General features: G+C 56.2%; 5 protein-coding genes across 5 annotated transcripts; 3 read left to right on the top strand and 2 right to left on the bottom strand.

The window, feature by feature from the left end:
• Positions 1–315: 315 nt before the first annotated feature.
• INS49_002692 (uncharacterized protein) lies at positions 316–3,264 on the top strand (the record flags this gene model as incomplete). Its single annotated transcript, XM_043163497.1, has 1 exon — positions 316–3,264. The coding sequence occupies one exon, from the start codon at positions 316–318 to the stop codon at positions 3,262–3,264; it is 2,949 nt and encodes a 982-aa protein (XP_043032003.1).
• A 23-nt stretch (positions 3,265–3,287) lies between these two features.
• On the top strand, positions 3,288–3,653 carry INS49_002691 (uncharacterized protein; the record flags this gene model as incomplete). Its single annotated transcript, XM_043163496.1, has 2 exons — positions 3,288–3,424; positions 3,485–3,653. The coding sequence occupies 2 exons, from the start codon at positions 3,288–3,290 to the stop codon at positions 3,651–3,653; spliced, it is 306 nt and encodes a 101-aa protein (XP_043032002.1).
• A 390-nt stretch (positions 3,654–4,043) lies between these two features.
• On the bottom strand, positions 4,044–5,515 carry INS49_002690 (uncharacterized protein; the record flags this gene model as incomplete). The annotated part of the gene is made up of 2 exons (XM_043163495.1): positions 4,044–5,131; positions 5,365–5,515. The coding sequence occupies 2 exons, from the start codon at positions 5,513–5,515 to the stop codon at positions 4,044–4,046; spliced, it is 1,239 nt and encodes a 412-aa protein (XP_043032001.1).
• Positions 5,516–14,377: 8,862 nt separating this feature from the next.
• Positions 14,378–15,405, bottom strand: INS49_002689 (uncharacterized protein; the record flags this gene model as incomplete). Its single annotated transcript, XM_043163494.1, has 2 exons — positions 14,378–14,631; positions 15,387–15,405. 2 exons carry the CDS (start codon positions 15,403–15,405, stop codon positions 14,378–14,380), a joined length of 273 nt encoding a protein of 90 aa, XP_043032000.1.
• Positions 15,406–25,263: 9,858 nt separating this feature from the next.
• Positions 25,264–26,354, top strand: INS49_002688 (uncharacterized protein; the record flags this gene model as incomplete). The annotated part of the gene is made up of 2 exons (XM_043163493.1): positions 25,264–25,498; positions 25,624–26,354. 2 exons carry the CDS (start codon positions 25,264–25,266, stop codon positions 26,352–26,354), a joined length of 966 nt encoding a protein of 321 aa, XP_043031999.1.

Here is a 26,354-nt window from a genome sequence, read left to right as displayed (position 1 = left end):
TCACGGTTGGGGTAGACGAACTGGTGTGGGGCCACAGGTGGGTCTGCCGATCAGCGGCCCGGTAGCACTCGGGTGTCTCGCGCTTTTCACCGTCGAGCTACTCGCAGTGGCCAAAGCTCGACCCGCCCCGTCATCAACCATCACCAACTCAGGCCCAGCCAGCCTTACGTGCTCTGCTGCAGGGCACCCCATCACCACCCCAGATGGGTCAATAATCGATCGAGCTAACGACCTTGTACATCCACACATACGCCTTGGTCTCACACTGTCTATCTCTCTGCCCACCTCGACCACCATGATCGTCGGTCAGCCGCCATGGACGTGTCAAGCTCTTCCGCCGCGACCTTGACGCGACCAAGGGTTGTCATCCAGGTGCTCGCCGGAGTCACAGGTGTCTTCATCGCCTGGCAGTTCTGGCAACAGTTCCGCCTGCAGCCTGCGACCTCGTCCTCAGCTTCAGCCTCGGCCTCTGGAGGCGGCAGTGGTCTGCACAGGAGCAATGCCGTTCGCAGGACAGAGCGCAGCACAAGACGCCAGATCCAGGCCGCATTGGATGATGTCGAACACCACCTTGGAGCCGACGAGAGGGAACAGATCGAGCACATCCTCAACTATCACTTCGGCAGACAGCTCGCCGACCACCCAGGCCCAGCCTCCGGCCCCGACGACTCAGAATCCCCCGATCACGACACACTTCACGATGAAAACGCCGAAAACACAAATTCCCGCCCGCCAGCGACCCCCGGCGACGTTGGAGGTGAAGCAGACACCGTGGCTGGCGAGGAGCGCACAATGGAGGACGACTGGCCCCACGATGATGCGTGGAACCTCCCACCGCCAAGAGCAGGACACAACATAGTGGGCCTTCTCTTCAGGGTCTCCGAAGACAACGCTCGAAGGAATGCCTACGTCCACCGAGGCTGCATGTGCAACTCGTGCGGGCTCCTGCCCATCCGCGGAATCCGCTACCGGTGTGCAAACTGCGCCGACTTTGACCTCTGCGAGACGTGCGAATCACAGGGCCTTCACATCAAGACACACGTCTTCTACAAAGTCAAAGTCCCCGCCCCTCCCTTTGGCCCCAAGTCCATGCAGCCCGTCTGGTACCCTGGTGACCCAGACACGGCTCTGAGAAACTTGCCTGGTGCTCTGATCAGGCATCTCGCAAAGGAAACGGGCTTTGAGCGGCCAGAACTTGAGGCATTGTGGGAGCAATGGACCTTCATCGCCAACACGGAATGGAGGGATGACCCAGATGAGCTGTGCTTGGCCGCTGACAGGAAGACGTTCGAGCGATATCTTGTGCCCTCGAGTGGTCACAGACGGACTGCCCCGAACCTCATCCACGACCGCATGTTCGCTTTCTACGACACCAATGGCGATGACTTGATCAGCTTCCCGGAGTTCCTGATGGGTTTGTCCTACAAAAAAGGCAAGCAGAGACTCGAGCGAATTTTTAAAGGCTACGACGTCGATGGAGACGGATACATATCTCGACGAGACTGCTTGCGCATATTCCGGACCTATTATGTGCTCTACAAGCACATGCACGGCGATGTCCTGGAGGGCCTGGACCAGCAAGTTATGAACAACACCGACACCCAGCAGCTGGTGACAGGCAGACAGCCACTAAGCAGTCACTTCGGCCGCGAGGGCAGAGTTCCCGAAGCCGACCATGGCCGTCCTATGGAAGGCAAAATCTTCCATGGCAACGGGGATGTCTGGGTCAACGACAAGAACGGCGTGGTGAACGAGACGAGACCAGATGTTGGTGACCGCGGCGAGATTCTGTCGAGTCTTTTCAACCACGCTGGCCCAAGCGACGATGCGTACGGCCGCAGATTCTTCACGCCTGCTTCTGAACACGTAACGTCACCCACGGGAGACGAAGACGTATCGCGCATCTACCACGAGGCTCTCTTGAACCCTCCGACAAGAGTCGAAGAGCTCGTGTCTCTCTTGCACGGCGAACCGCGCAACATCCAGCCAAGCGAGCTAGCCCCTGTCGATCAAGACGAGCAGCATGACGGTGAAGAAAACGGTGAAGAGAACGTGCCTAGTGAGGAAGAGACGTCGGCGGAGGAGGAGGAAGAGGAGTCTGCAACGGAAGACGTCAGCCGCCCCGTTGACTACTTTCCATCTTTCGCGGACGCGTCTCGCGGAAGCTCCTCCGTTCCCCAAGTGGTCAGAGACGTCGGCAGCGAGCGGTGGACTAATCGCCCACCCACTGATAGCCAGCTACGCGCACAGCATCTTCGCCTAGAGGCTCACAAGAAGCGGACAATGGATAGGAAGCTCAGAGTCACAGTGAGGAAAAAGCTGTTCGACAGGTGGAAGAAACGCAACTTTTACCTGTCCGAAGAGGAAGGAACCACCCCGCCAGAGGGATGGAATGAAGAAGACGACGTCCTCGCGGACATAAATGGCACTGAGGCAGCAGGGAGCTCAAAGGAAGGACAGCCCCCACTATCTGCTCGGTCACGGTCGTCGTCCAAGGTTCGCTTTGCCGAAGACACCGATGACTATGAAATCAGATCCAACCCGTCGACATCCTCCAGGAGTGTCCCTGAACGATGGGGTGGCATGGAGATACCCGATGCCGAGAGGGACATGGGCAAGGAGATTCTTTACGTCGTCACACAACAGGCGTTCAACGAGCTTCTTGATGTTCTATTCAAGGAAAAGGAAGACCTCGCCGTCAAAGCTGCAGAAACCAGGGAATACCGAGAGGCATACCGGGATCTGCTCGACTCTTTTGATCAAGACAAGGGCAAGGACTCGTCGCAGCATCAAGACGAGAACCGCAATGGAAGTGAGGAGCAAAGGGGGAAGGCAAAGGAGCATGACGACGAGCCCGAGAAGGTCACAATCATCGAAGTCGACGAGAAGAAGCCGATCCAGGATAGAACCCTGGATGAGCTACTCGCCACCTCGGGATACTCCGTTGACGAGACACTGGCTTTCAAGGCCGAAGAGGAGGACGAGGAAGAAACCACTTCCGACGACGACGATGAATCAGTTGAGGCGTCATCCATAGCCGACGAGCAAGAGCCCAGCACCAGCGACACCTCCTACCACGACCCGACGATGCCTCAGTTCCGGCCCAACAGCGACGCGGACGTCCCGCCGCCTGCCGCAGCGACGGCCTCAGCCCACCACCCCAAGCCGGCCCTTAAGAGCCGGCGGCCAGGCAAGCTCCGAATCATCAACGGCAGCGCCGGCAACACGCCCGCCGGCCCAGCAGGAAGGCGTCCAAGCCGCTGACCAGGCCGCCCGAGGCGGCGCTGATGGAGTGGCGGAAGCACGACGCGGCCGAGAAGGAGGCCAAGGCGCGCGGAGGCTGGGGCCGGCTGGACCTGGCCGAGTTCAAGGACATCTGGCACCGCGAGGAGAGCGGCCCGCACCGGCTGGACTACATGGGGACGTGGATCGACTTTTGTATACCTTAGATGGGCTACGCGCGGTGGTTCATGGGGACACCCAGGGGCCATCCTGTTGGTGACGACGATGATGATAGTGACGGGGATTGGGAGACCGACGACGATGACGATGACGACGACGATGACTACGAGAGCGATAGTGCTGATAGTCTGCTGAACTCGTCGAGCGTCACGCCCACGGTGGATTTGCTCTCGGAGGATGCGGTGGAGTAGATCGATAGGTCACCTGGCTTGCGGAAATGGGGTGGCAGATGGCACCAGGCAGGCCGAGATACTTTCCGTAGCGATAAGGACGTCCCGGACTTTCTATAGCCATCCTGCATGCATGAAAAATGGAGTCTTGAGAAACAGTCAAGATTGGGTGTACACATTCCCAACGCAATCATGCCGATGATGTCCCGTGAATTCCTATATTCACCGGTTCTGCTACGTCCTTTTTAGAGTTGGGTATCATGCCGTGGTACATCCCGCGCCCCCATGTCGACCATACATCTGTCCACCGGCTTTAACATAGTCGTTTCATCCTACATTCAGAGTTCACACAACACAACACCAGACACTCGGGCCATTCAGTTCTATCCCTACAATATTTCCTCAGCCCGCTTAGACCCCAAACAGCGCCCCTGCAGCCCCGAAGGCCCGCCGCCTCGGCATCTCCCACCGGTACAGCGCAGCGCCCAGCGGCGGCATGTGCCGGTACAGCACAGCGCTGCCCAGGATACCCATCACGGCGGCGCCGCTGCCCAGGGCAGCCAGGACGGACGAGCCGCGCGCCGCTGATGCTCCTGATGGTGACTTGGACGGGGCGTCGCGTACGGCGCAGGAGCGCGGCACAGAGGCGGCGACCAAGTCCCTGACGAAGCGCGTCAGCGCCGACGGCTGGTCGCCGGACCCGCGTGACGACGGGTCCGCCCACGGCAGGCTGGAGGCGACGTCGCCGCCGAAGACGGCGTCCCGCGTTGCGTCCACGAAGAGCGCGAGGGACTCGTGGCGCCGGCGCACCAGGTCCTTGAGCCAGGGCCGCGGGACGTCGGGCACGAGCATCAGGGCCAGATAACCGAAGGCGAGGCAGTCGAGTGAGGAGGGGAAGGAGGTGGAGGGAAAGAAGAAGCGCTCGCCAGCCCCATCCATCTCGGAGGCTGTCTTGAGATCCGCCAGCACGGCGAGGCAGTCGTTGGCGACCGCCTCGAGCCGGAACACGGCTGTCTGCTCTGGCGACAGCGCGGCCTTGACGCCGCGGCGGAGCGGCTTCAGACGCTCTGGGACCTTGAGGAAGCCGTCGGTAGACCCGCCTGTTGCTGGGGAGGAGGCCTGTTGCGACTGGGCAGCGCGTCCGCCATCGTCGTCGACGTTGAGATCCGACAGGCCGAGGTGGTCGGCTGTGTCACACATCCGGTGTCGGATGGAAAGTGGCTCCGTCCACGTCAGGGGAAAGGGCAGGATGTTGCTGTAGGCGGGCCTGGTAGTGGCGGCCCAGTTCGCCGAGGAGACGTAGAGGGAGAGCGCGACCAGAGGCGCAGCGGAGGACTTCAGGAAGCTCGCGTAGGCGCCGGAGTCGGCCCGCTGGGCGACATCCAGGTCCCGGTCGAGGTCCCAGGCATCACCGCCGAGGTCCCGGAGGCGACCGGTGATGGAGGTGAAACCCGAGGACCAGACGCCGGACCCGGTCTCGTGGAGCGCGGGGAGGGAGTCTTGCACACGGATTATTAGACTTAGACTTTCGGCAGATCGTAGCCGGGGGGCAAGTGGGACGGCAAGAACAGGTGCCGGGCGCCGGGCCGAACGTTTGATGGCCCAACGCCTGACACACCGCCGGACGGCATGTGTTCGGACGGGACGACGGCCAACAGGCTGGACGACCGTTGGGCGGAAAGGGGCAGGGAGGTGTGCTCGATGGTTCAAGATCCAAACCAACTAAACTCACGCGTTGGAACCCCTGAGGGGCTAGTTGCGACAATCTCCCACTGATCGCCTTGCAGGGCGTTCGCAAGGTATGTGATTGTGGCGAGACACTCAGCGTCGATGCTGGCGAGCCCGAAGGCTGATCCCCAGACGTGGAGACGAAAGAGTACCATGACGACGGGTACCCCGTGATCGTGGGTAAGGGAGGGGCCTGGGGTACAGCACGGAGTTCGGCAGGGGGTGAGGAGGATCTACTGTACGAAGCAGCTGATGTGTTCGTGGCGGTCGTAATGCGGAAATGTAGCGGCCCCCAGGTTGACAGGCAGTGACAAGTTACCTGCGCAGGCGGTAGCGCCGGGGTGGTTGGGAAACGAAATGAGGCAGGAGGATGCTGCGCAGGGCGGCTCTCCGCAAAACCCTATCGGGCGAGGGTCGACAGAGATTGTCGAAATTGAGCACCAGATTCCAAGGCTGGTGTTGCGTTGATGATGTGACGGCTGATCCGACCCCGCGAAGACTGGGTGAAGCGTTGAGCCCACGCATGCGCTTGAAACGGTCAAAGATTATGATGTGTGATGGCGGCGTCGGCAGCCGCTGGCCTTGCTCCGATAGGAATGGATAGTCGGGCTGCTGACCTTATGGCGGTGAAAAGGGGGAGGGGGATCAACACGGCGATCGGCCGTCTTTCTTGTCTACCTCAGTCTCCGCCTCCGCGTCCGCGCCGGCCCCTGCAGTCAGGCGATTTCTGCAACCGCCGCCGCCGACGACGATGACGAACCCTAGCGCAGACCTCACAGGGCTCGACAGGCTGAGACAGGTAGACGGCGGGAGATCAGGCCTGGATAAGGTTCGTCGGTAGCACGTACTGTAGACGATTGCGTCTCTCGTTCCAACCCAACGTGCCAGGGGGTTGTTGATCAGGCACGACGGGAGGTAGTGAATGATAGAGAGTGTTTGACGATGATGCGCGTCTCTCTTTCGTCTGCCTTGCCTTTCCCAGCTCGGCTCTGTCCTATGCAGAATCGTCGTGTTCCGCTGCTTTCGCCTTCTGTCCTCACGGCGTCGATCACAGCAGCGTCTCGAAAGCTTCGAAAGAAGGTTCGCCAGCAGACTGAGCGGCCCTGTTTCACGGCTGCACGATCTAGATCGACGCAGGGGGCTGTCAGTGCAAGGCCTGCGTCGGATCTCTGATCTTGCCCTGCGGCTGCCGGGCTGGTTTGATTTGGGTTGATTTGGCCTGGGTGGATGACTGATCAAGGGCAAGCCAGGGCAAGCCAGGGCTGTGCAGGGCCCAGGGCAGCGCGTCGGCCGAGAAGGCGCCCAAATTCAGGGTCCAATTCTATTCGGGCTCCACACCGAATGCGGAAAGGGGAAGAAGGAGACAGGCTGGGCTTGTACTTGGGAAAATGCACAGAGCAGACTAGTACACAGTGAGAATAATCGGAATTACAACGACAAGCCGCCTCATGCGATGGCGGATGAGTCTGGAATGGATGAATTGGCCCGAGTTGAACGTTGCCCCCGTTTCATGTAGGGGAAAGGGACTGTCCGTCTGCTGCGTAGGACCCCCCCAGACCGCGTACCTGGCTGGGTGCCAGGTACAGTAGGTACAAGGAGCAGAGTACATGCCTAGGTGGTTATTAGTAGACAGGCTGGTTGAAACAATCGGGCTGCCTCACTGCCTCACTGGCAGCTTGTTTCAATTTCATTTTTAAACCCGACTTCCCAGCAGTGCAGGCATTGGCCTGGGGGAGGAAGGGGACGAACGGGAGGAAAGGGATAGGGTACCAGATTTTGTCGGTGGCGGGTAGATTGGAGGCAGGTACGATGTGATGTGACCGACTGCGTGCGTGTCTGGCACGTGGCAGTCGCGAGGCAGGCGACAAGTTAGCCTGGAAGCCGGGCATGCCAATGGAAGGGCCGTAGATGACCGAGACGATAGCGTGGTGGCAAAAAGAAAAACGCTGCTCCTGCAGTAAGAAGCTTGATTGCTCCCTTTTCCTTACATGCCTATGCAGCACCACTGCATCACCCTCCAGCCCCAGCCTCCTTTCGGGCAAGCCTCAGGGGTATTTGCAGTTTGCCAATTCGCGTGGCCCGTCACAGCCAACACATACACAGACGCAGGCCAACACACACAACGCACATACAGCACAGCAACGGCACAGTATTATTATGAGTGGATGATGAGTGTCACCGACACCGAGTCCGACGGACAAACAAGGTCCAGCCAAAGCTTGCATTTCTGCCGCTCTCGCAATTTCATCAGGGTCGTGAAATTAGACAGAGGGTAACCTTCTGGAATGTATCTGAGCACTGCGCACCGAGCACCGGATTCATGCCCCACAGCATGGCTCCTCGTGTCAACACGGAACAAGCCCACAAAGTATCTTTTGCGCGTCTGCACCTGCGTGCCCTGCGTGCCTGCCTGCCATGTTATGTTGTCTTGAACCTTTCCCGGCCTATCCCCTCCCTGCTTCGGTTTTCTCGGTCTCTCGGCAGCTAGCGGTTTCAGGGTGATGGAGTATCACCCACGTCTGTGAGGTTTTAGCATCGGACGAAATCTCCCTCAGAAACCCAGGTATGCTCCCTCAGAAGCAGCCTGGGGCAGCAGGGCATGGGATGGCATGGGATATGTATGGGGTACGACCTGTGTCGCATGCCAGATGTGGCATGATGGCGTGCATGGACGTCGCAAGGCTCCAGCGAGTACTTTGCGTACCCACCCGCCATCCCTCCTTCCTCCGGGGCGGTTTTGGGCACAAACCCTCTTTTTGCCTTTCATAGCACCGGTTTCCAAAGGGGACGAGGGCAGACAACTTCTGAGACGAAGCAGACGGTGCACGACCCCCAGCCAGCCTAATATCCAAGTCTCCTTCATCTCGTCTTTCGTCTATTTTGGTGCGCGCTTACTGCCCGGCCCTGGTCCGACCTCGACACCCTATCGTGATGTGCACATCCATCCACCGCGCAGAGGGGGAGGGACAGGCCAGGACAGACGACAGGCGGGCCAGCCCTATGATCACGACGATGATGATCCTGACGTGACGACAGAGATGCCTCATCAACCGAAACCCCCTTCGCCTTCCCCATGTAGACAGGTAAAACGCGGGCTCCATCGCGCGCCCGCTCTTTCACATCTGCTGTGCTGTACTGCAATGTCATTTGTCGTGTCGTGCCTTGGTTGCAGCCCGTGACCTCTTTGGGAACAACGATGTTGATCCGCGCGAGGATCAAATCCCCAGCAACATTGGCACTCGAATGCGACGCTGTCCACCCGCACCACCCCAAACCAAACCCCGGTCCTGGATCTCGTTCGTTCGTGATGCACGTACCCGTCCACTCGCTCCCGTGGGGAAAGACGGGCAAAGACGGGCAGGGCGGGCAGGCTTGAGATGAGACCTGCGAGATTGAGGAGAAACCAAGGCAGATTGACAGCCGAACATTACCCTTTTGCTTTCTTGGGTTGTTTTTTCTTCTCTCCTGTCACAGGCCGGCTGCAAGGCTGCATTACACTTAACTCACACATACATATGCACACCTGCACACACATGTCTCATCTGCGCCGGGCGCGCCGCAAATCGCGCAACGTCGTCTGCGAAGAAACCCCCTTTGCCCCCCCCCCCCAATGGACGTTGTCTCAGCCACGAGAACCCGAACATGCCCGCAGGCGGGAGGAACATCCTCATCATCTACAGATTATCTCCGTCCACTCGTATGTCAGACTTATTATCACGCAAGTCGCTTAGATACCGAAGGTAGCAGCCTGCCAGCGCCAAGTGGGCCGTCCAACCCTCGTCAGAAAGTGAGCCCGCCCCGCAGGCGGGCGCAGCCATGGGGACCATCTGTCGTCGTTCATCGTAGGCAGTAAGTAGACTAGTAGTGTAGCAGTCGGTCCCTTCCCTCTCTCGCTTGTGACTGAGGCTAGTACGAGGCTGGCTGCCCATCGCGAGAAGAGACAGGAAGGCATATCCACCCAGCGTAACCGAGTTGTGGGGTTGTCATTCCTTTCCCCTCCTCAACTCACGGCGACTGCCCGGCCTGGCGGACCTGGGCATGGTACCATCTCGCTGGCCCCAACGGGTGGTTCCGTCGTGTCGTACTACGGGGCAGAGGAAAGAAAGGGCGCGACAAAAAACAGGTGGCCCTGCATGTAATGCTTGCATGCATTGCATGCATTGAGAACACCGAACCTGCAGACACACAGAGAAGAGAGGGGAAAGTCCCACATCCGCTGTGACCTCGGGAGCGAGGACAGCAAGGGAAGACAACACAAAGAGGGCAAAATGCTGTGATGTACATACTTAGCAGAGAGGGGGAAAGAGCACTCGGGGTGGAGGTGGGCTTGCCTGTGGTGCTTGTCGCCCGTGGAGCTTCCCCATCTCGGGGCGGACCAATGTTACAGTCGGGTGCCGAAGTTGCATTGCACCTCTTGAGACGAGACGCGAGAGAGAGGGAGAGATAGACGGGAGTGAAGGGCATTGAGAAATTTTTCCTTGCTCTTCTTTTGAGTTCCTTCCTCCGGGCACATTAACCGCGACGGAACTTTGCCGTTGGGACCATTGGAGGGGGAGGGCACTGATTGGGTCGGCAACAAGGCGTGTGTGTCGCGTGTTTGGTGTGTTGTGCATATTCGCTTCCCGTGCGCGCGCATCATATGAGATCGTTGCGTCTGATATTATAGTGTTTCCGCCCTGGGAGGGTTAATGGGAATTTAGGTATGTGGTTGGTGGTTGGTAACGGAAGGTGTGTTAGACAGTGGAAGGAATCGGGTGAGCCTCCCGAATGTTTTTTGCTTTTTTGTTCTTTGGTACCCGTGCCCTCCCTCCACCATTCATCAAACGCGCGCACGGCGGCGGATGCAACCCTACATCCATCTCAACTTTAGCATTTCGATTTTGGATTTTGAAGATTTTTTTTTGGATTTGTCTGGTGTGCGCATATGTTTCTGGATTGGTGTTGCTGCTACACATGCTACCTTGGGCTGAACTTGAAATCGAGCCCGGCGTGGCTGCAGATCAGGGACCCCTCCAACGAGGCCAAGTCAGACACACGGTCGCAGATCTGCGGATGGTGGCTGTCATACCTTTGTCTGTTCTATCTGTGTAGTCCTGCAGTAGTCTGTCTGTGTGAGTGAGAAAGGCACGCTCAGTTGCTGACTGCAGCTGCTGTTGTGTCAGCGTGTGTAGTGTTATGTATGGGTGGCGAACAACACGGTAGCATCAGTCAGTCAGTGGATCAGTCAGCACCCCCCGCGTATTATTAGAAAGTCGGCATCCTCAGTTTGTCTCAAGTGCCAGGGGAAGGACGAGAACAAGGCTGAGCTCACACGTTTGATCATGAATCTGATGCGTGCCGCCGGAGAACATTCAAATTTGAGACGGCTTGCGCGATTGGGCACACACGAATAGAGTTGCAAGTGAATTTTCGGAAGTTTCGAACAACTAGTTTTGTATGATGTGTTGTCCACTCTAACTGATGTGAATTGTTCTGTGTCCTGCCAGTTGCTGTTTGGCCCCAGATAGTCCGGTCCTTTGTCTCGTGCTCGCTCGTGATTCTTTCCCAGGTGAAGAATATTCCCCTCCATTTCATGACTGTATCCCCCCGTTATCCAAAATGCTGCCCGTCCCCCACAAAAAAAAAGACACATTCTCTCATCAGAAAGGGCGGTTCGCCTCATTTCCTTCCCTCGGGGGTATCATCAACGGGCATCCTCCCTTCTTTTTTTGTAAAAGTTGACGCCGTGAATGCTGTGTTGGTAGTTGTACATGAGAAAAAGAAACTAGGAAAATCATATTCCTGCCCCGTCTAAACCCAAAAATGTTGTGAAAAGCCGAATGGAAATGGCTGATATCATGACCTCGCTTCCCAAAGATGGATGTAGATTAAAAAGATGTAGTAGATGTGGTGGTACAGGGTGCCCGCGCAGGCTGGCCCAGGTTTGTTTGGTTTTGGTTGTAGTTGGTTTGGTGCGAGGTTCAGTAGCGAAAGTGCATCATTCCCGTCGAGCCGGCTCTTCGGGGACCAACGAGAGGATGATTTGTCGGTTGATGATGTTTGTGGTGTGCGGTGGTGGTAATTGGTGGTAAAGTTGTGGTGTTCCGATCTGGCTCCATGTGACAGGATGTCGTGGAACCCTTCCAAGGACCTCAGCTGGGTCGGAGCGGCAGCCTGTTCCCGAGACGGCCCCAGGCGAGGCTGCCATTCTCCCATGTGTACCTGGCGTCGGTGTGGAGTGCCGTTCCGGCGAGTGCGTGTCGCGGCGGTGGTGGCGAGGTAGACTGTGAGTCAACCGATGGTAGTAGCAATGGCTGAAGTCGTGACCAGCATGCTCTGTGTTGTTGTTGAACCTCATGTGGAGGTATCACTTGTCAAGTAGAATGGGTGCTAAGCCATTTAGCTCTGCTTGGGAAGAGCGGGCAGAGGGCGGTTTGGTGGTGGGCCGGGGCAAGGAGGCAGCTGCGAAGGGCGCTGCTCCAGAGAGGACATTGTGCTGACGGCGGCCATTGCGAATGTGGGGTTTGTTTTGACGCGTTGTTAAGCGTTGTTGTATGTTGAGCGAGCCTTGCGGTTGGCGAGGCTGTTGGCACTGGTGTGGCGGGATGGACAAACAGTGGAGAGCCGGTTGTCTGTGGTGGTTGTTGGTTGTGGTTGGGTGGTTGTGGGTTGGAGTGTTGTATTTGTATCTTGGACAGGTTTGGGAGCTGTGAGGCAAGAACAACTGAATTGTTTCGATGATGTTTGGTCTGATGATGGGACAGAGGAAAGAGGCCAGGTGGGAGAGGTGGGAAGGCGGACACTTATAATTATGTCCGTGGTGTGCGCGCCGTGGCAGTCCATTCCAAGATTGCCCATTTCGACAAAACGAAGGCCAAAAGGCGTGTTGCAGGGGAGTAAGCCTGTCTGTCAGTGCTCTGCCACGGGCTGCCATGCCCTGTCGCAGGTGGGAAGCAAGGGAGGGAGGAGGGAGGGCATCAGCAGGGTGGGCGGCGCGCCCAGGTACGAGGGCCAGAGGTACCTCAGGCGTTTGTACCGCTGTAACCGCATGATCCCTGCACGGCCGTGATTTGACGGGGCCAGGAACGAGACAAAAATACTTCCCAAGTGCCTGTGGGCGACGAGCAGGAAACATGGCGGTGACGCAGCCAGCCTGGGCGGCCGTGTGGGTGGTAGGGACCAAGTACCCCCGTACCGCCACCCAGGTACGTACCTGTTCCTGGGTGGGCCCGACGGCGGTCAAGTCTGGTGGTGGTGCTGCTGCCCAGTGCCAGATGTGGGATGAGGTGGGCCGGTGGAGACTGTGTACGAGGGTACTTGAGGTACGTACCTCCGGTCCCCATCAAAAATGAAACAGCTCGCGGGCTGGTGGAGTGCTCTGACCCCTGCTGATGCGCCTCCTCCTGGCCTGCTGCTGGCCTGATGAGCGAGCATGATTGACGATGAGATTGACAGACGCGCACATTTCGTTATTACCGAAACCCCATCTACTGTACTGCACACAGGACCCACCGAACGAGCAAGCCATGGCCATGTCGTCGTTGTCGTCGATGCTGGTCGTCGTCGCTACCTCCGCCTCCGCCTTATCACACCCTGCTCGGTGAAGAGGGCAGAGGGCAGATGCCATCTTGTGGCCCCCGCGCCCGCCCTGTCGCGCATCTGCGTAGTACTGTGCATTTATGCAGCAAGATTGGGCCGGACATACAATACGCACTCGTACGCAGATGTCTGACGAGGCTGGAGAAAGGGGGCCGAAAGAAAAAATGCATCAAATGCATCTCGGTCGGTCAGTCTCGGGGGATGCTATACAATCAATGAATGAAACAGTACACACGGCTCGGGCACGGCGGAGCATCGCATCATTCGCATTTTACTGTTGCATTTTGCAATCGGTAATGCCCACTTTCACCGAGCCAAAGCAGCAAGGCGCTGATGACATGTGTTGTTGCATTGCGCGCCTAGAAAGAGTAGCGGTGATGTCGGCCGCCAACAAATTTTCTCTGCCTCGTCGGCCAGTTCCCGTGGGCCATGGCCACGAGGCCAGCTGCATTGGTCCGCCGGCCGACTTTTTTGCATTCATTCCTTCTTTTTTTTTTTTTTTTTTTTGCCCAGCGCCCCCAATGCTACCTCAACACATGTGCGGTACCCGGTTTGCTGAGTCGGCGCAAACAGGAATGGTCACGTCCCAATCAGGATACGGCGCGACGGTGAGAAAGGTTTTTGCCCGTCATCACGCTGTCAAACCCTCGTCAAGCTTCCAAGGTGGATTCTGTCAAACCCACAATCCATCTACTCTTGACTACCGACCGACCGTGTCCGAAGAGGCGACATCGCTGCTGTCCGAGAATGAGTTGCGGTGACAGTCCCACGGGTTCCATTTCTTCATCAAACTCGATGGTTGGGGAAACCTTGACAGCCCTCTTTTTTTTTGCCTTCTTCCCTTCTCTCGCTCTTCTTTTTTCAGCCACCAACAGGGCCCATCGTGCGGTCTGGCGGGATCCCTTCTCCACCCATGGAATTTTCCATGGAACAATTCGTAACTCCACCAGGGTGTACGCGCGACCCACAGCGCCTGAGATTCAACTGAACTGGCATCGCCGGGCCTCCGGAGCTGCCGTCGGACGTGAGAAAAAAAAGCTGTCAGACTGTGAAATTAGCCTCTCCCTCTCTCACCGTGTCGCCGTGGCCTGTCTGGCCTGTCTGGCAGGTCCCCAATTTTAAGCCTCCAGGGCCTTCCCCAGACGATACAATGGGGACGCTGGAGATTTGATCACGACGGTCCCACGACCATTTCATCAGCCTTGCATCGCCTGGCCCTACGGCGGCCCTGTGCGTTCGTGCATCGTGCGTGCCAGGGGGGCGCTGTCACTGTGGGAGGTAAGGGGAAGGGGGAGGCAAACAATCCAGGGACCATGATCATCTCCGGACTCGTCCGAATCCGACTCTCCTGATGGAATGCCCGTCGGGCTTTGATGAGCCCTACCACGATTCCTTGTGAAATTTGTGAAATTGCCAGATCGTTCTGTGAGATTATCATCTCATGGGATCCTGCAAGCCTCACCCTGGACCGTGTTTCCAGCTTCCATTTTTGGCATCAACGCGTTTGTCGTCGCCCAGCTCTCGAGAAACTCAATCTGGCGGAGACGGAACGCTGTTTGGGGATGACTGCTCAGCCTCTCCTCTCCTGCTGGCTCATAGGTGTCTATCGCAAACGGACGCAATTCGTAAGCGGGCGGGTTTGTTTCGCGCTCCTGAGCCCCGGCGCCAAGGACCACGAGTGTTTCCTCGAGGCCTGGGCTGATGCGTCAGCTGTGCCTGAAGCTCCCATGCTCCGAGGTTACCGGCGCGCTTTGCAATGGCACCGTGACGGTTTGAGGCCTCTGCCCGCTGGACGGGATCTCAATTCAATCATCGCGCTGGGAAAACCTTCTTGGAATTGATACATGTCTTGGCTCACATGGTGTGTTAGATATCGGACAATGGCTCCGCTACACCTCGTCTGTCTGGCTCGCCTAATAAGCTACTGCTACCCACGGAGTACGACCCTGGAAATGAAATCGGCAGCCCATCTTGATCAATTGACTGCTTTGGGCGTGGCCCGTGACTATTTGGCCGTCCACCGCCCCTGTTCTCGGTTTCAACATTCAGGCATTGCCTCCAGCCGGTGATCACTTGTAAGCGACATGGCCGAAGAAGCATATTTCGATACGACAATGGTCTTGGACAACGGTCTTGGGTCTCCCGCACTCGCATGATGATGATCAGATATCAAGAAGCCTCGGTCTCGGGTAGGTCCCCCTTCGTAAAACAGATAGTAATCAGCAGAAGCTTGTGTAAGCAACCGCGCATTGCGGTGGTGGTTGTGCCTGTCAATCAGCGATCCCACACCACCACATCAACTCATGTCTTATGATCCGTGTGCAACCACCACTACCACCGCAGTCTTAGACCAAGCCACACAGGATGGATTTCTGCAGACATTGCATTACTCAAGCCAACAGGTACATGGACGCGGAGTCACCCCCTCCACCTCGAGATATATCTCACGTTCTGGCTCTGCAGCCATCGCCATGCGCATGCATCAGCGGTTCCCATCTTGGCTCGAGTCGCACCCGCACAACCTCCCGCCCGGCGGAAGGGGGTCAGAGCGACTTTGACTTTTTCAGCTGCCAACCCTATCGTAGCTGCGTAGGTTTACCATTTGGGCCCAGCGCTGAACTCAGGCGGCCTTAAAGTTTCCCGGCCCACCTGCCGCACTCGCGTAAGGGACACTCAAGACGGACGGCCGGTCGGTCCCTCGCGCGATGGAAGCTTCACCGTTCCCGGTTGTGCGGCATGCCCAAACCTTGGCGCCTCGTGCCAGCTAGATTGACCACGGTCAAAGTGCTGATGCTTAAAAACAGAAGTCATCCTCGCATGGCCGATGATCCCATGTCGTGAAGGTTGCGGCCGTGAGATTCACAACCTGGCTAGATGGTAATAGCCTACCTGATAATCGCAGCGATTACACCCGATGCGCCATGCACCTCGGAGGGAAGGAAGAAAAGCCCGCGCCGATGCTGGCGAGAACGTGGCTTGAGACTGGGCCGCCTCTGGGGCCAGCCTCGTGCCACCCTGCATGTGTGTAAGTGCACCACACATGTACACAGCAGCCAACACGCAGCAGGTTTTTATTCCGAAAGCGTCCGCATACAGGTAGCTAGTCTTCCTTTGGCCCATCTTGGTGTGGTGTGATACTGCACGGCGACGGGCCCTTGACTCGTCCCGTGACTGTAATTCACGGGTTTGCGAGCATACATGATCTCCTCCAGGCCGTGGGGGCGTGGAAGCCTCGGCAGGGTGCAGCAAGGCGGTCCACTTGGGCGGTGATCGGGCGAAGAGAGACGAAAGGCAGAGCTCCACATCGGGCTGTACTTTCACCAGCCGAGCATCACGAGCCCGAACCCATCAACAGGGACACCGCTATAGCAGCCATGCGTTTTACCTGGGGTTCGTAGCCTTGGGCTGCATGTGAGCGGGCTCCAGGGTATCGTGGGTCGCCATTGGGCGAGCGCTGTCTGTGGAAGAGGATGGGCTACTCCACTCGAGGTGTGCCTCGCAGCTTATGTGGGTACGTGTATGCTTCCTGATAATGCAAGGCAGGTAATAAAGCTGCCCTTCTGACTCACATCTAGGTTCGTCGCGATGCGCTGGCAGCGTTAGCTGCCTCGAGCTTGGATGCCTGCCTGCTTTCTTTTCCATCCCACGCGCAGGTGTGGAGTCTCAGCAACTTGGCTGCAGACTTGGGCGGTAGCGAAGGATCGCTGGGGTGACGCTGTGATAGAGCCTCACAGGCTCGGAAGGATTTTCTAGTGCTTGATGGATGCGGACCGAGGGCACGGCTGAGTAAGAGTGTAAGACATTTATGTCTTACACACCAACTTGTAGCGTATAGTTGTCGCCTACTATTATTGCTGATACGCAGAGGCCGTGCCCATTGGGTGTGTGTGTGTGTGTGCACCCGGCGGCTGACAAAACGAGCCCGGAAAGCTTGCGATCACGGATAGCCTCAGGAGGGGCCTCTCAGCGGGATATCTGTGCGTTAGAGTTGCCCGAGGGAGCCGAGTGACCGTGTAAACTGATGACAGAGCATCGGTGCCAAGCCCTGTCAGAGGAAATCGCCGAAGCCCAAGGCCGCCTGGAGCTGACCGCCCGCTTCGGTGAGCGACTCAAGCCCTCGGCGGCGTCGGGGCGTCATGCTGGATGGGATCGATCGCAACGGCGCTGCGGTGAAGCGTAATGTGCGACGCGAAACGAGGTTATACCAGATCGCGATGAGACAAGTCTCCACGGGCGGGTGGTGTGCGGCAAGGTTTGTGAGCTTGTTCAACCTGATGGCTGGGGTGAGGATCTGTGTAAGCCGAGTCGTGTCTAGGACCTGCGTCTTGCATCTGCCGTGGGCCCTCTGGTGACTGATGACTGTGCTGTACTTGCAGCGCTGTACCACCTGGCTGCGTACCCGCACGCGTGCGTGCGTGCGTGTGCGTGTGAGTGTGAGCGGGAGCTCTGACCTCGATGCCAATGTAACCACGGACCGCATTTTGTTTCAGTCACAGGTTGCACGAGCGGTGATGCTCTCTCTCCATCTCCATCTCTCTGCGTGCCCGCCCCTCCACGCCCTCCTCCTCCTCGCTTGCCAGAGTTCAAGTGCCGGAGGATTAGCGAGCACGGCCCGTCCGCCCTTGAAGCTTCTCACCTGCTGTGTTCGCAGAAGCTCTCCCCAGATCCTGCCTTCAGGGACTGACGCCGCACCGAGTCGGACATTTCTGAGTCGTCCTGCAGCCACTATAACGGTTTCTGCCAACAGCTCAGTGAGCTTCTTGATTCAGTTCCCGGATCGGCGGCAGCTGGCTCAGTGGACGACGGGCACGTACGACACCACGCGATCTCTATTTTGGCTTCCGTGCCAAACCCTACAATGTAGCAAGGCGCCCCCAGTGGGTCGAGACGAGAGGCGCTTAGACCAGGCTCAACTCTAATAATGGCTGGAGGGTTGCCGGTGACCGACACAAGCTTCGGGAGGAAAGATGACGGCGAACCTTGTACGCGAACCTAATACGGGGACGTGGATACATAGTAGACAGTCAGAGGTTGATGTGGTGCGTGCGTACTGTGCATGTGAGCTGGCAGGACAGTACCAGAACCTTGCCTTACCCAGCTGCTGCAGGAAGGGTACGGCGTGGAGAGAGTGTGTGGCCTGCGACTCAGGTCCCAGCAGCTTGGAACCAAGATGTAGGTTTGATGAAATCCTGACCAAACTTGGCCAGTGCCGAGCCTGGTCGCCTGGTCACCTGGTCCTTTGGTCCTCGCCTCTCACGAGGCTGAAAGAGGGGCCCCACACGCAATTTGCCCATACGATGACAACCACGACAGCCACGACCCAGAGAACAAGGATCTGATCCATGGTACGCTCACCGACGATTGGGTCCTACTGCTCATCAACGACGACATCATGGTCGGCGGCAGGCTGGCTGAAAACGCATACTGCCGGATACTATCGCGACGGCAACTAACTATGCCTCCACCACCACTTGCATCATCACCACCACCACCTACCACCTGTGATTGGGGCTTGCAGCCAGCATGCAGCCAGATATGCAGCCGCAGCAATGTGATGCTGCGGACGATGGATCGGCAGCGCAGGATCCTTGGATCGACAGGCCATGGGAGTCATGGGCCACGAGGATGGAATGACCATCAGCCGAGCCTGGGGTACATACGCATCCCTCGTCAAGCTTGGATCCTTCCATGATGCTGCTGCTGACACAGTCTGTCCTGTGCATCCTGCTCTGTCCTGCTCTGTGCTCCTGTCAGGCCTGTTCTGTCGTGTCTCGCCGAGCCTCGTATATCCACACGAGCATGTTTTTGCCAGCCTTGATTAGCCATTCTGGGAACCTTGCCCTCTCGGCATGATGAATTCCACCCCCCCCCAAAGAACATATAATGTCTTATTACTTCTTATGTCTTAACTAAAAAAATATGATTTATTTTAAGAAATTTAAAAAATATTAAGTTAAACCTTAAATAATGCTTAAATAAAGCTTATTAGCTATTTATTAATATTTTATTTTTTATTATAATTAAAATTTTTAAATTTAATTATAAATTTAAGAAAAATAAAAAGCTTTTAAAATTATATTTAAAAGTTAAAAAATACTTTATAATACTTTAATTTTAAGGTTTATATATTTATTTACCCTTTTTATACTAATTTAATTTAAGTTTCGTATATTAAAATCATTATATCTTTTTTATAAGGAGGGGGGGTAAAGAATTCATCATGCCGAGCACTAGGCAGTAAGTGGGCTGTACAGGTCCCCAATCCGGTTGCAGGAAAAGTTGAAACGCTAATATTGGCTCGCTCCTCTTTTTCATTGCTCGACGCTCTCAATCGATCCTCTCATCCCGCTGCTTCCGGGACAGCGTTTCGGGGTGCTGCTCAGCTGAGTGATGATCGAAATGCGCCGCAGCAGGTACAGCACTGAATGGTACCGTATTGCATGTCCACAGCACAGCCGCACTCCCCAGCTGCTATCAGGGTACATTGTACGCGCAAAGCTGACAGCTTTAGCTGAACTGGGCGTTGGCGTGTTCTGTCCTGCAAGGGAGCAATGGACGCACCCCAAAGCAGGCTGACAACCCTCGTGATCTGCAGGGGTTGCCGCCCTTGTCGATACGGCACCCTGGCTACCACGTGGGATACGGTCTGGCTTGCGTGGGCGGGCGGAAGAAACCCCCCTGCTTCTGTCTCTGTTGGCTGCGATCGCTGGCGGTTGGCTGGCTGAGAATGAATGATCGCCCGCGCCTTTGCAAGGCACAGGGGGACGTCATTGGTCGTCGCGGACGCGAGCTGCGCCCAGGCACCGCGATGAGTAAGAATCTCACCAAGCCATCCCGACAATTCGGGACCGGCGATCCATGGGGCATGTGATCCTTCGAGAAGGAAAGACCAACAGCAGGGCGGCCGATGGATTGGATGGCGGACGACGCCTCGCTCGGTATTTCCCAATATGTCCCCAGTCTTCCGGAGAAGATCAAGCCCCCGGACGAAGCACAGACCTTGAGTGGCTGTCTGTGTTGGCGTGGAGAAAAATACCCGTCCATCGTCATTACCCAACAGATCGCAATGGACGGCCTGCTTCTTAGGGCTGCCTGGGCTTGATGGAGCATGGGTTCGGGCTAACGGCCGCCTCTTAGATTAGAAATGGCTGTGCGGGCAAAACCTCATGGTAGTGTAGCGAAGATAAGATGGGCCAACATACGGGCCTAACCAATATTGGGCTCGCAGGTTGCAGGGTGCGCAAGGCGGCAGATGAGATGCAAGGCTTATTCCGTTTAAGGACGCGCAGCTCTTGCCTCCATCTCCCTGTCTTCGTGGCGTGGTTGATCTCGCGATGCCCGGGGTCGCTGGCCAGGGCTTGGAAACGAAGCCTGCGTCAGCTTGATATTGAGTGAGCCGGACATGGTGTCAGTCACCCTGCGAGTACCCGTGAGTCGTCCGAGCCGGGCTTGCACGAGATCGCCGTGTGCTGCCGCCTGCGGTATGGGTCAAGTCGGGCCCCATTCCCAGCCTCAACATGGACAATCCCAGAATGACATCGCTGAGAAGTACTGGATGAACAGCCTGTCCTGCAGCCTCGCCAGGGAATGAGGAGCCTTCCTGTGAGGAAAAATTTGATGTTTTGATGATGACGGCACCTCGCCGAAGTTTCGCGGCGCTTGATGAAGACGATGGCGAAAATCACCACTTTCCCATTCGCCAGGCCTATCCGGCGGTGAAGACGGTGAGGAGGACTGCCGTCGAAGCAGGCTGTAGTTTTTTTGTTGGGGCCTGAAGTGGATCCGGAGGGACCTTCTGAGGCCCTGGTCCTGTCTTGTCAGGGCCTTTGTCTGACGTCCCTGTGCCAGCGCCAGCGCCAATGCCAATGCCAGCGACGGGCCCCAGAAGGCATCCACAGCTTCGAAAAAATGTTCGCCGAACGAACCGTGGAGACGGGAAATTAACCGACAGCTGGCGGGTGGCTGTGCCAGGACAAGCAAGAGTCAACTGCAGGGCTGCGTTTGCGGCGAGCCAAAAGGTCCCATGTCCCATGTCGGTCCTGCGACAGACCCACGATGCAGTCATCATCGAAAATCCGTCAGATGACTGTTTTTGAAATTGCATGGTACTGTATCAGAGCGACGTTCGGCGCCCCGCACCGAACGCCCTGCCTTGTCTCGTAGCCGAGTGTGAGAAAGTGGGTTGATCCATCGATTGCACCACCACCAGTCAATCGCAACGCAAGTACTTGTCGTCCACTCGGGCCGGCATGGGGCTCGGTTCAGGCGGCTGCACGGTTGATTGCCTTAACATGGAAAAAGAAAACCTGCTGTGTATGTTTTTAAGAGGGGCAGATCTTAAGGCCCGCTAAGACGCAAGATCGGGCTAGAGGGCAATGGCATAATGAATTCCACCCGTTCTTATAAAGAAGACATAATGTCTTATTACTTCTTATACTTTAATTAAAAAAAATTATTTTATTTATTTTAAAATAATGAAAATTAATAAAGCCTTAAATAATGTTTAAATAAAGCTTATTAATTATTTATTAATATTTAAATTTTTATTTTAATTAATTTTTTTAATTTAATTATTAACTTAAGAAAATTAAAAGGCTTTTAAAATTATATTTAAAAATAAAAAAAAAATTATAATACTTTAATTTTAAGATTTATACATTAATTTACCTTTTTAAATTAGCCTAATTTAAATTTTCTATGTTAAAATTATTATATCTTCTTTATAGGGGGGGGGGGGTGGAATTCATCATGCCGCCCAGTGTTGTCTCGGCAACACATGATGGTGGTGATGAGTTTCCTGGCACACCCGGACCAGACTCTCCTCACTTCCCTTGCTCCTTAGGTCCGCTGCCTGCCTGCCAGGCCTGTGCCGAATCACACATCATCTGACCATCACCATCTCATCAGCCTGCAACCCAATCTGCAACCGCTTACAGGATATGCACTTTCTATCTTCTCCATCAATAGAATCGCACCCTCGACCCCAAGTTTCACGCTTTCCTGCCGCGTGGCCCCATCTCGATGGATAGAGATTTCCCAAATCGCACGCTTGCATAGACAACATTGATAGCAGGGATATTATGACCCCCAGACTCGCTTAGCGACTGAGTGTGGCACAGGTCGTGGCCGGCAGCATGAGCCTCGTACTAAGGCAACATGCTTGCAATAGCGAATATCACCTGATAACTTACGACAGCACTTCTTCTTTTTCCCATATCGGACATGGACCTTATCACCGCGTACCTCGCTCACGGGACCTCGGAGCGACATAACGCTCTGGCAAGGTTAATCTTCGTCACTGTGGTGTGGGTGGGGAGAGGGGCTTGTCCCATCTGACAGCAGGCAGCTGCAGCATCTCCCGGCTGTCACAGCCCGTCCAAGCCACACCAGATATCTGTCCGACCTCCAGAGCCCTCATCAACATCAAACGGTCGCGTGGACTCGGCGAGACGGGAAACATCGTCATGGCCTGAGCTTGAACGCGGGGGGCCGTGATGGAGAGCAACGAGACGGGCTCATGCAGAATCTACGCGACGGGGGCGAGGGTGTATCGTCGCCTTTGGTCTCGTCGGGAGGGGCACAGCAACAAGCCTCGCGGCCGTCTCTGACAGACCAGGGTTGGTGGGTATTCTCTACTGCCCGCGGTCCAGCGTGCCTGGTTCGCCTGATGGTGGTCAGAGCTTGCGACGGACCAGACGTATTGATGGACGTGCTGCCTTCTAATCTTTGCGCCTGCGTGCTTACTACCGGTACTTGCCATGTTTTCCCCAAAAACATGACGGGGAGGTGTTACCACGTGGGAGAGGCTGCGTGTCCATCTGGCTCTGCGCGAGTGTGACTCAAGGCAGGGATGGGAAGGCAACAGAGAGATACGAGGTAGGCAACCAATGCTTTCGATCAACCCATCATGGCAAAGTCAAGGCTGGGAAGAGGTGAGTCGTCTCCCGAAGTACCTGGTCGCATCATCGTCATTCCCGCGGGCATCCAGTGGCCGGCCAAGGTGGCCGGCCAATACGGGCTGGGAGTTCTCTTTTTTTGGTCCAGCACACATAACAGCACTTCCATTCCTAGCCGCGTGCATGGGGTGCACGGCATGGCATGGGATGGGGGCGAAGGTACATTCGCGACTTGTACCCGCTCGCTGGCCCGTCCTGCAAGCACTCACGCCCGAAGCTGCATATGCCATGCTGGGCTCACAGCCGATCACACAAGACCGGCGGTGACTTGTTTCTTTTTTCACCCGCTTCCAAGGCACCGGGAAACACTAGGTAGGCATGGCGAGCATAGTCTGGCAGGGGTGGATGGAACTCCCATGACCTACATTCCCACTGCTTTTTTCTTGTTCCTGAAACCCGAGGCAGCGCGGGGTAATCCTGCTTCTTCCCATCGACCCATCCTCGGCAGTGGACATAGGGAAAAGAAGAAAAAACAACACGAGATCTCGGGCCCCGGCGCTTCAGGCCCGCCCGGCGCACGGGGTCACGAGTCACCGCCCACCGGCTGGCAGACTGCAAAATAGGCCGACCGTACCTCAGTGCCAGAAAACGTACCTTGCAGTTCTTCCATTTATTTGTCCACCATAGCCTTGGAAGTTATCTAATATTTTCATATCAATAGAATCAGACGCTGATTCTGAGCATTTCAGTTCTATTAGAACTGAGCACATACTATTTGGTTGTTAGCAACTCGGGCTGTAATGTGAAGGGTTTTGGTATCGATTTATTTTGCAGCCTGCCAGACCGGGTACGTCGGCCGTTGTTCTGTACCCCAGGTCTTGCTCATGCCGCCTGCTGGTTTCTCCGTCGGAAATATGCACCTACTTCGCAGTGCGTGCGCAAGTGAGAACACCCAGCTACTGTTTCAGATTCTACACAGGTTTTTTGGTTGTTTTTTTTTTTGCCACTGTCGCTGTTTACTTCGTCACCCGTCTCCCTCGGTGATACGACTCCAAGCCGCCGCGCCGCGGCTGGTGAGGCGGGCTGAAAATAAACTTTTTTTTTCCCACGCACGCACACCGCTAGCTCTTAGGTGAGGCTAGAGATGACCGCACTGGCGGCGGGAGAATTTTGTCTGAGAGGCCATGTTTCACTTGAACCTAAACTTATCGCAGGATCCTGACCTCATTGGTTACCAGGCCCCAGGAACGCCGAGCCGCTTCCCTTGCTAAAAGACTATTGTGACTAGGCTGGCCTGCGGTTCCCTACCCGCAACCGGCTCTTGCACACGAGTGTGATTCCAGCGCCCGGGAACTCGGCGATATTCTAATCGATCCCTCATTGCGTCAATGTCGATGTTTGTAAGACGACATACGAGGCGCTGACAAGGAGGACCACGCGTCTCGATCCTTAACCTTATGTATGTCATCCGTTTCAACCACAGCCAAGTCTATGCTGTCCGACATGATCGCCGAGCATGGATGGCATCTCCATGTTTTCGCGGCAATACGGACCGGGCTCGTTTATGTCTAAGCTAGACTAGTCCCAGGAACCTAGATGAGCAAGCTCGTTCTGCTCTTTCCCGGAGCCAGGGATGAACATAGCAATGAGCCTCTCACCAGAGCAAGTATTTCTACTGGGACACTGTGTCAAGCATCTTGGTGCGGATAGATCGATTATTCTCTAAATCTGCTAGCCTCCACAAGAAATCGGATGTACTCAAAGTTATCACTGGACAAGCAATGGCGTTGACAGTAATACTCGACTTGCTTGTACCCACGTTGGAATGTAGTCTTGTATTACTTTGACCACACAAAATTCCAGGTTTATCTGAATGGGACAGACCTTGCAGAGATTGTGAGAGGTGACGACGTTTTTCCTTGAGCAGTTGATATATGAAAACCCCGAAGCGGGCTCCTATGACGATGGCGGCTACCTAGCAGACACCCCTACATCGAGGCACCCATTCCGCGTCTTTGCTGAGGCTGACACTGAAGAATGTCTCCCATGCTGTATTTCATGCGAGGCTTGAGACCTCTGTGTTCTTTTTACTCCGGATTGCTTGTTTTCGGGGATTTACATAGCTGCTTCTAAGGCCCAAGCTCGCAACTTACACGATATCCTGGGGTGAGGTACCTAGGTACCTAAGTACCCAAATGCCGCTAAAAGATGCTATGACCTCACCTCCAACTCGTCGTCCAGACTGCCTTCATCCCATCAACACCGAGCTCCCTCATCCCTTGAAAGCTCAACATCTCGATCCGAAGTCGTACACGAACCCATCACAATGGTTCCCGAAGGCCGCTTGCAGTAGCCCGGACGCCACACCGCCTAAATCGCGCCGCTGCACGTACGACAGTGGATAGTCGTCGGAGCACAGCCAGACAGCCATGGCCCCAATCCGACGATACCTCAGGATATCAAAGTACTCGGTGCTTGAGTGCCGCATCTACCTCGACAACCCTGCCCTAGCACACTCATGGCTGCTCAACCCGCGCAGCCCGGTGTTGCCCAAGGTCATCGACAGCGTACGGCCCCTGGTCCTTCCCAAGCTGCGCGAGGAGCGGGAGCGCAGCCGCAAGAAGAGCACCAAAAAGCGTGGCATCAAGGATATCGTGGTGGAGGGTGCGTTCCCACCCCCCTTTGTTTTGAAACATTCTCAGCAGTCTATTTGCGGCGCAGGCGGGCTGCGCGGGCTGCGCGGGCTGCGAAACATTGATGCCAATGCTGATCACCCATGCGCTGCCCAGACGACTTCGAGGTGTCCATTTTCCTGACCGAGACGAGCGCGCGACACTCGCTGCTGTACAAGCACAAGCACTTCCGCGACACGACGCAGACGAAGCTGACGTCGAACTCGAGCAAGCTAACGGGTGCGTCCCGAGAAGCGCCCATCGATGTCGAGGCGCCGGGCTCAGGTACCGAAGGGACGGCGGTAGTGCGCGAGGAGGAGCCCGATGACGCAGTGGCTCTTTTTGACATTCCGACAATGGACGGAGATGAAACAACACCAGCACGCGTCGGCTCGCCACCATCAATGCGACCATCGAAACGCCGCCGCGGGAGGGGCGCAGGGCTACCCAGGGACGCCGGCGATGACGGAGGCGAACACGATGCCGAGATCCTGACCTCGGACGACGGCGAGGTGGAGGACGGCGAGGACGACCTGTTCGTGGGCGACGATGACTCTGACGGCTCGGCAGCGGCGCCGCCCCCGGCCAAGCGTCGCAAGGACGCCGCTAGCCCTGCCGAACACGAAGCCCAGCGGGACGACAAGAAGAAGCTAGCAATGGACATTCGGTACGAGGGATTTTCTATCTACGGCCGCGTCCTCTGCCTCGTGGTCAAGAAGCGCGATGGTCTCAGCGCCGGGCGGAATGCCCCGGGCCAAGGCCGGGCGCAGGACGGCTGCGCCTGGTGGTGGTCAGGCTGTGATGGAGAACTGGATCACGTCCACTCAGATGCCCGAGGTGGCCCCTGA

Source organism: Diaporthe citri (genome assembly GCF_014595645.1).
Source record: "Diaporthe citri strain NFHF-8-4 chromosome Unknown scaffold_1, whole genome shotgun sequence".
Lineage (NCBI taxonomy): Eukaryota > Fungi > Ascomycota > Sordariomycetes > Diaporthales > Diaporthaceae > Diaporthe > Diaporthe citri.
Note: the sequence above shows the minus strand (reverse complement) of the source record. Positions and strands in the feature narration are given on the sequence as shown.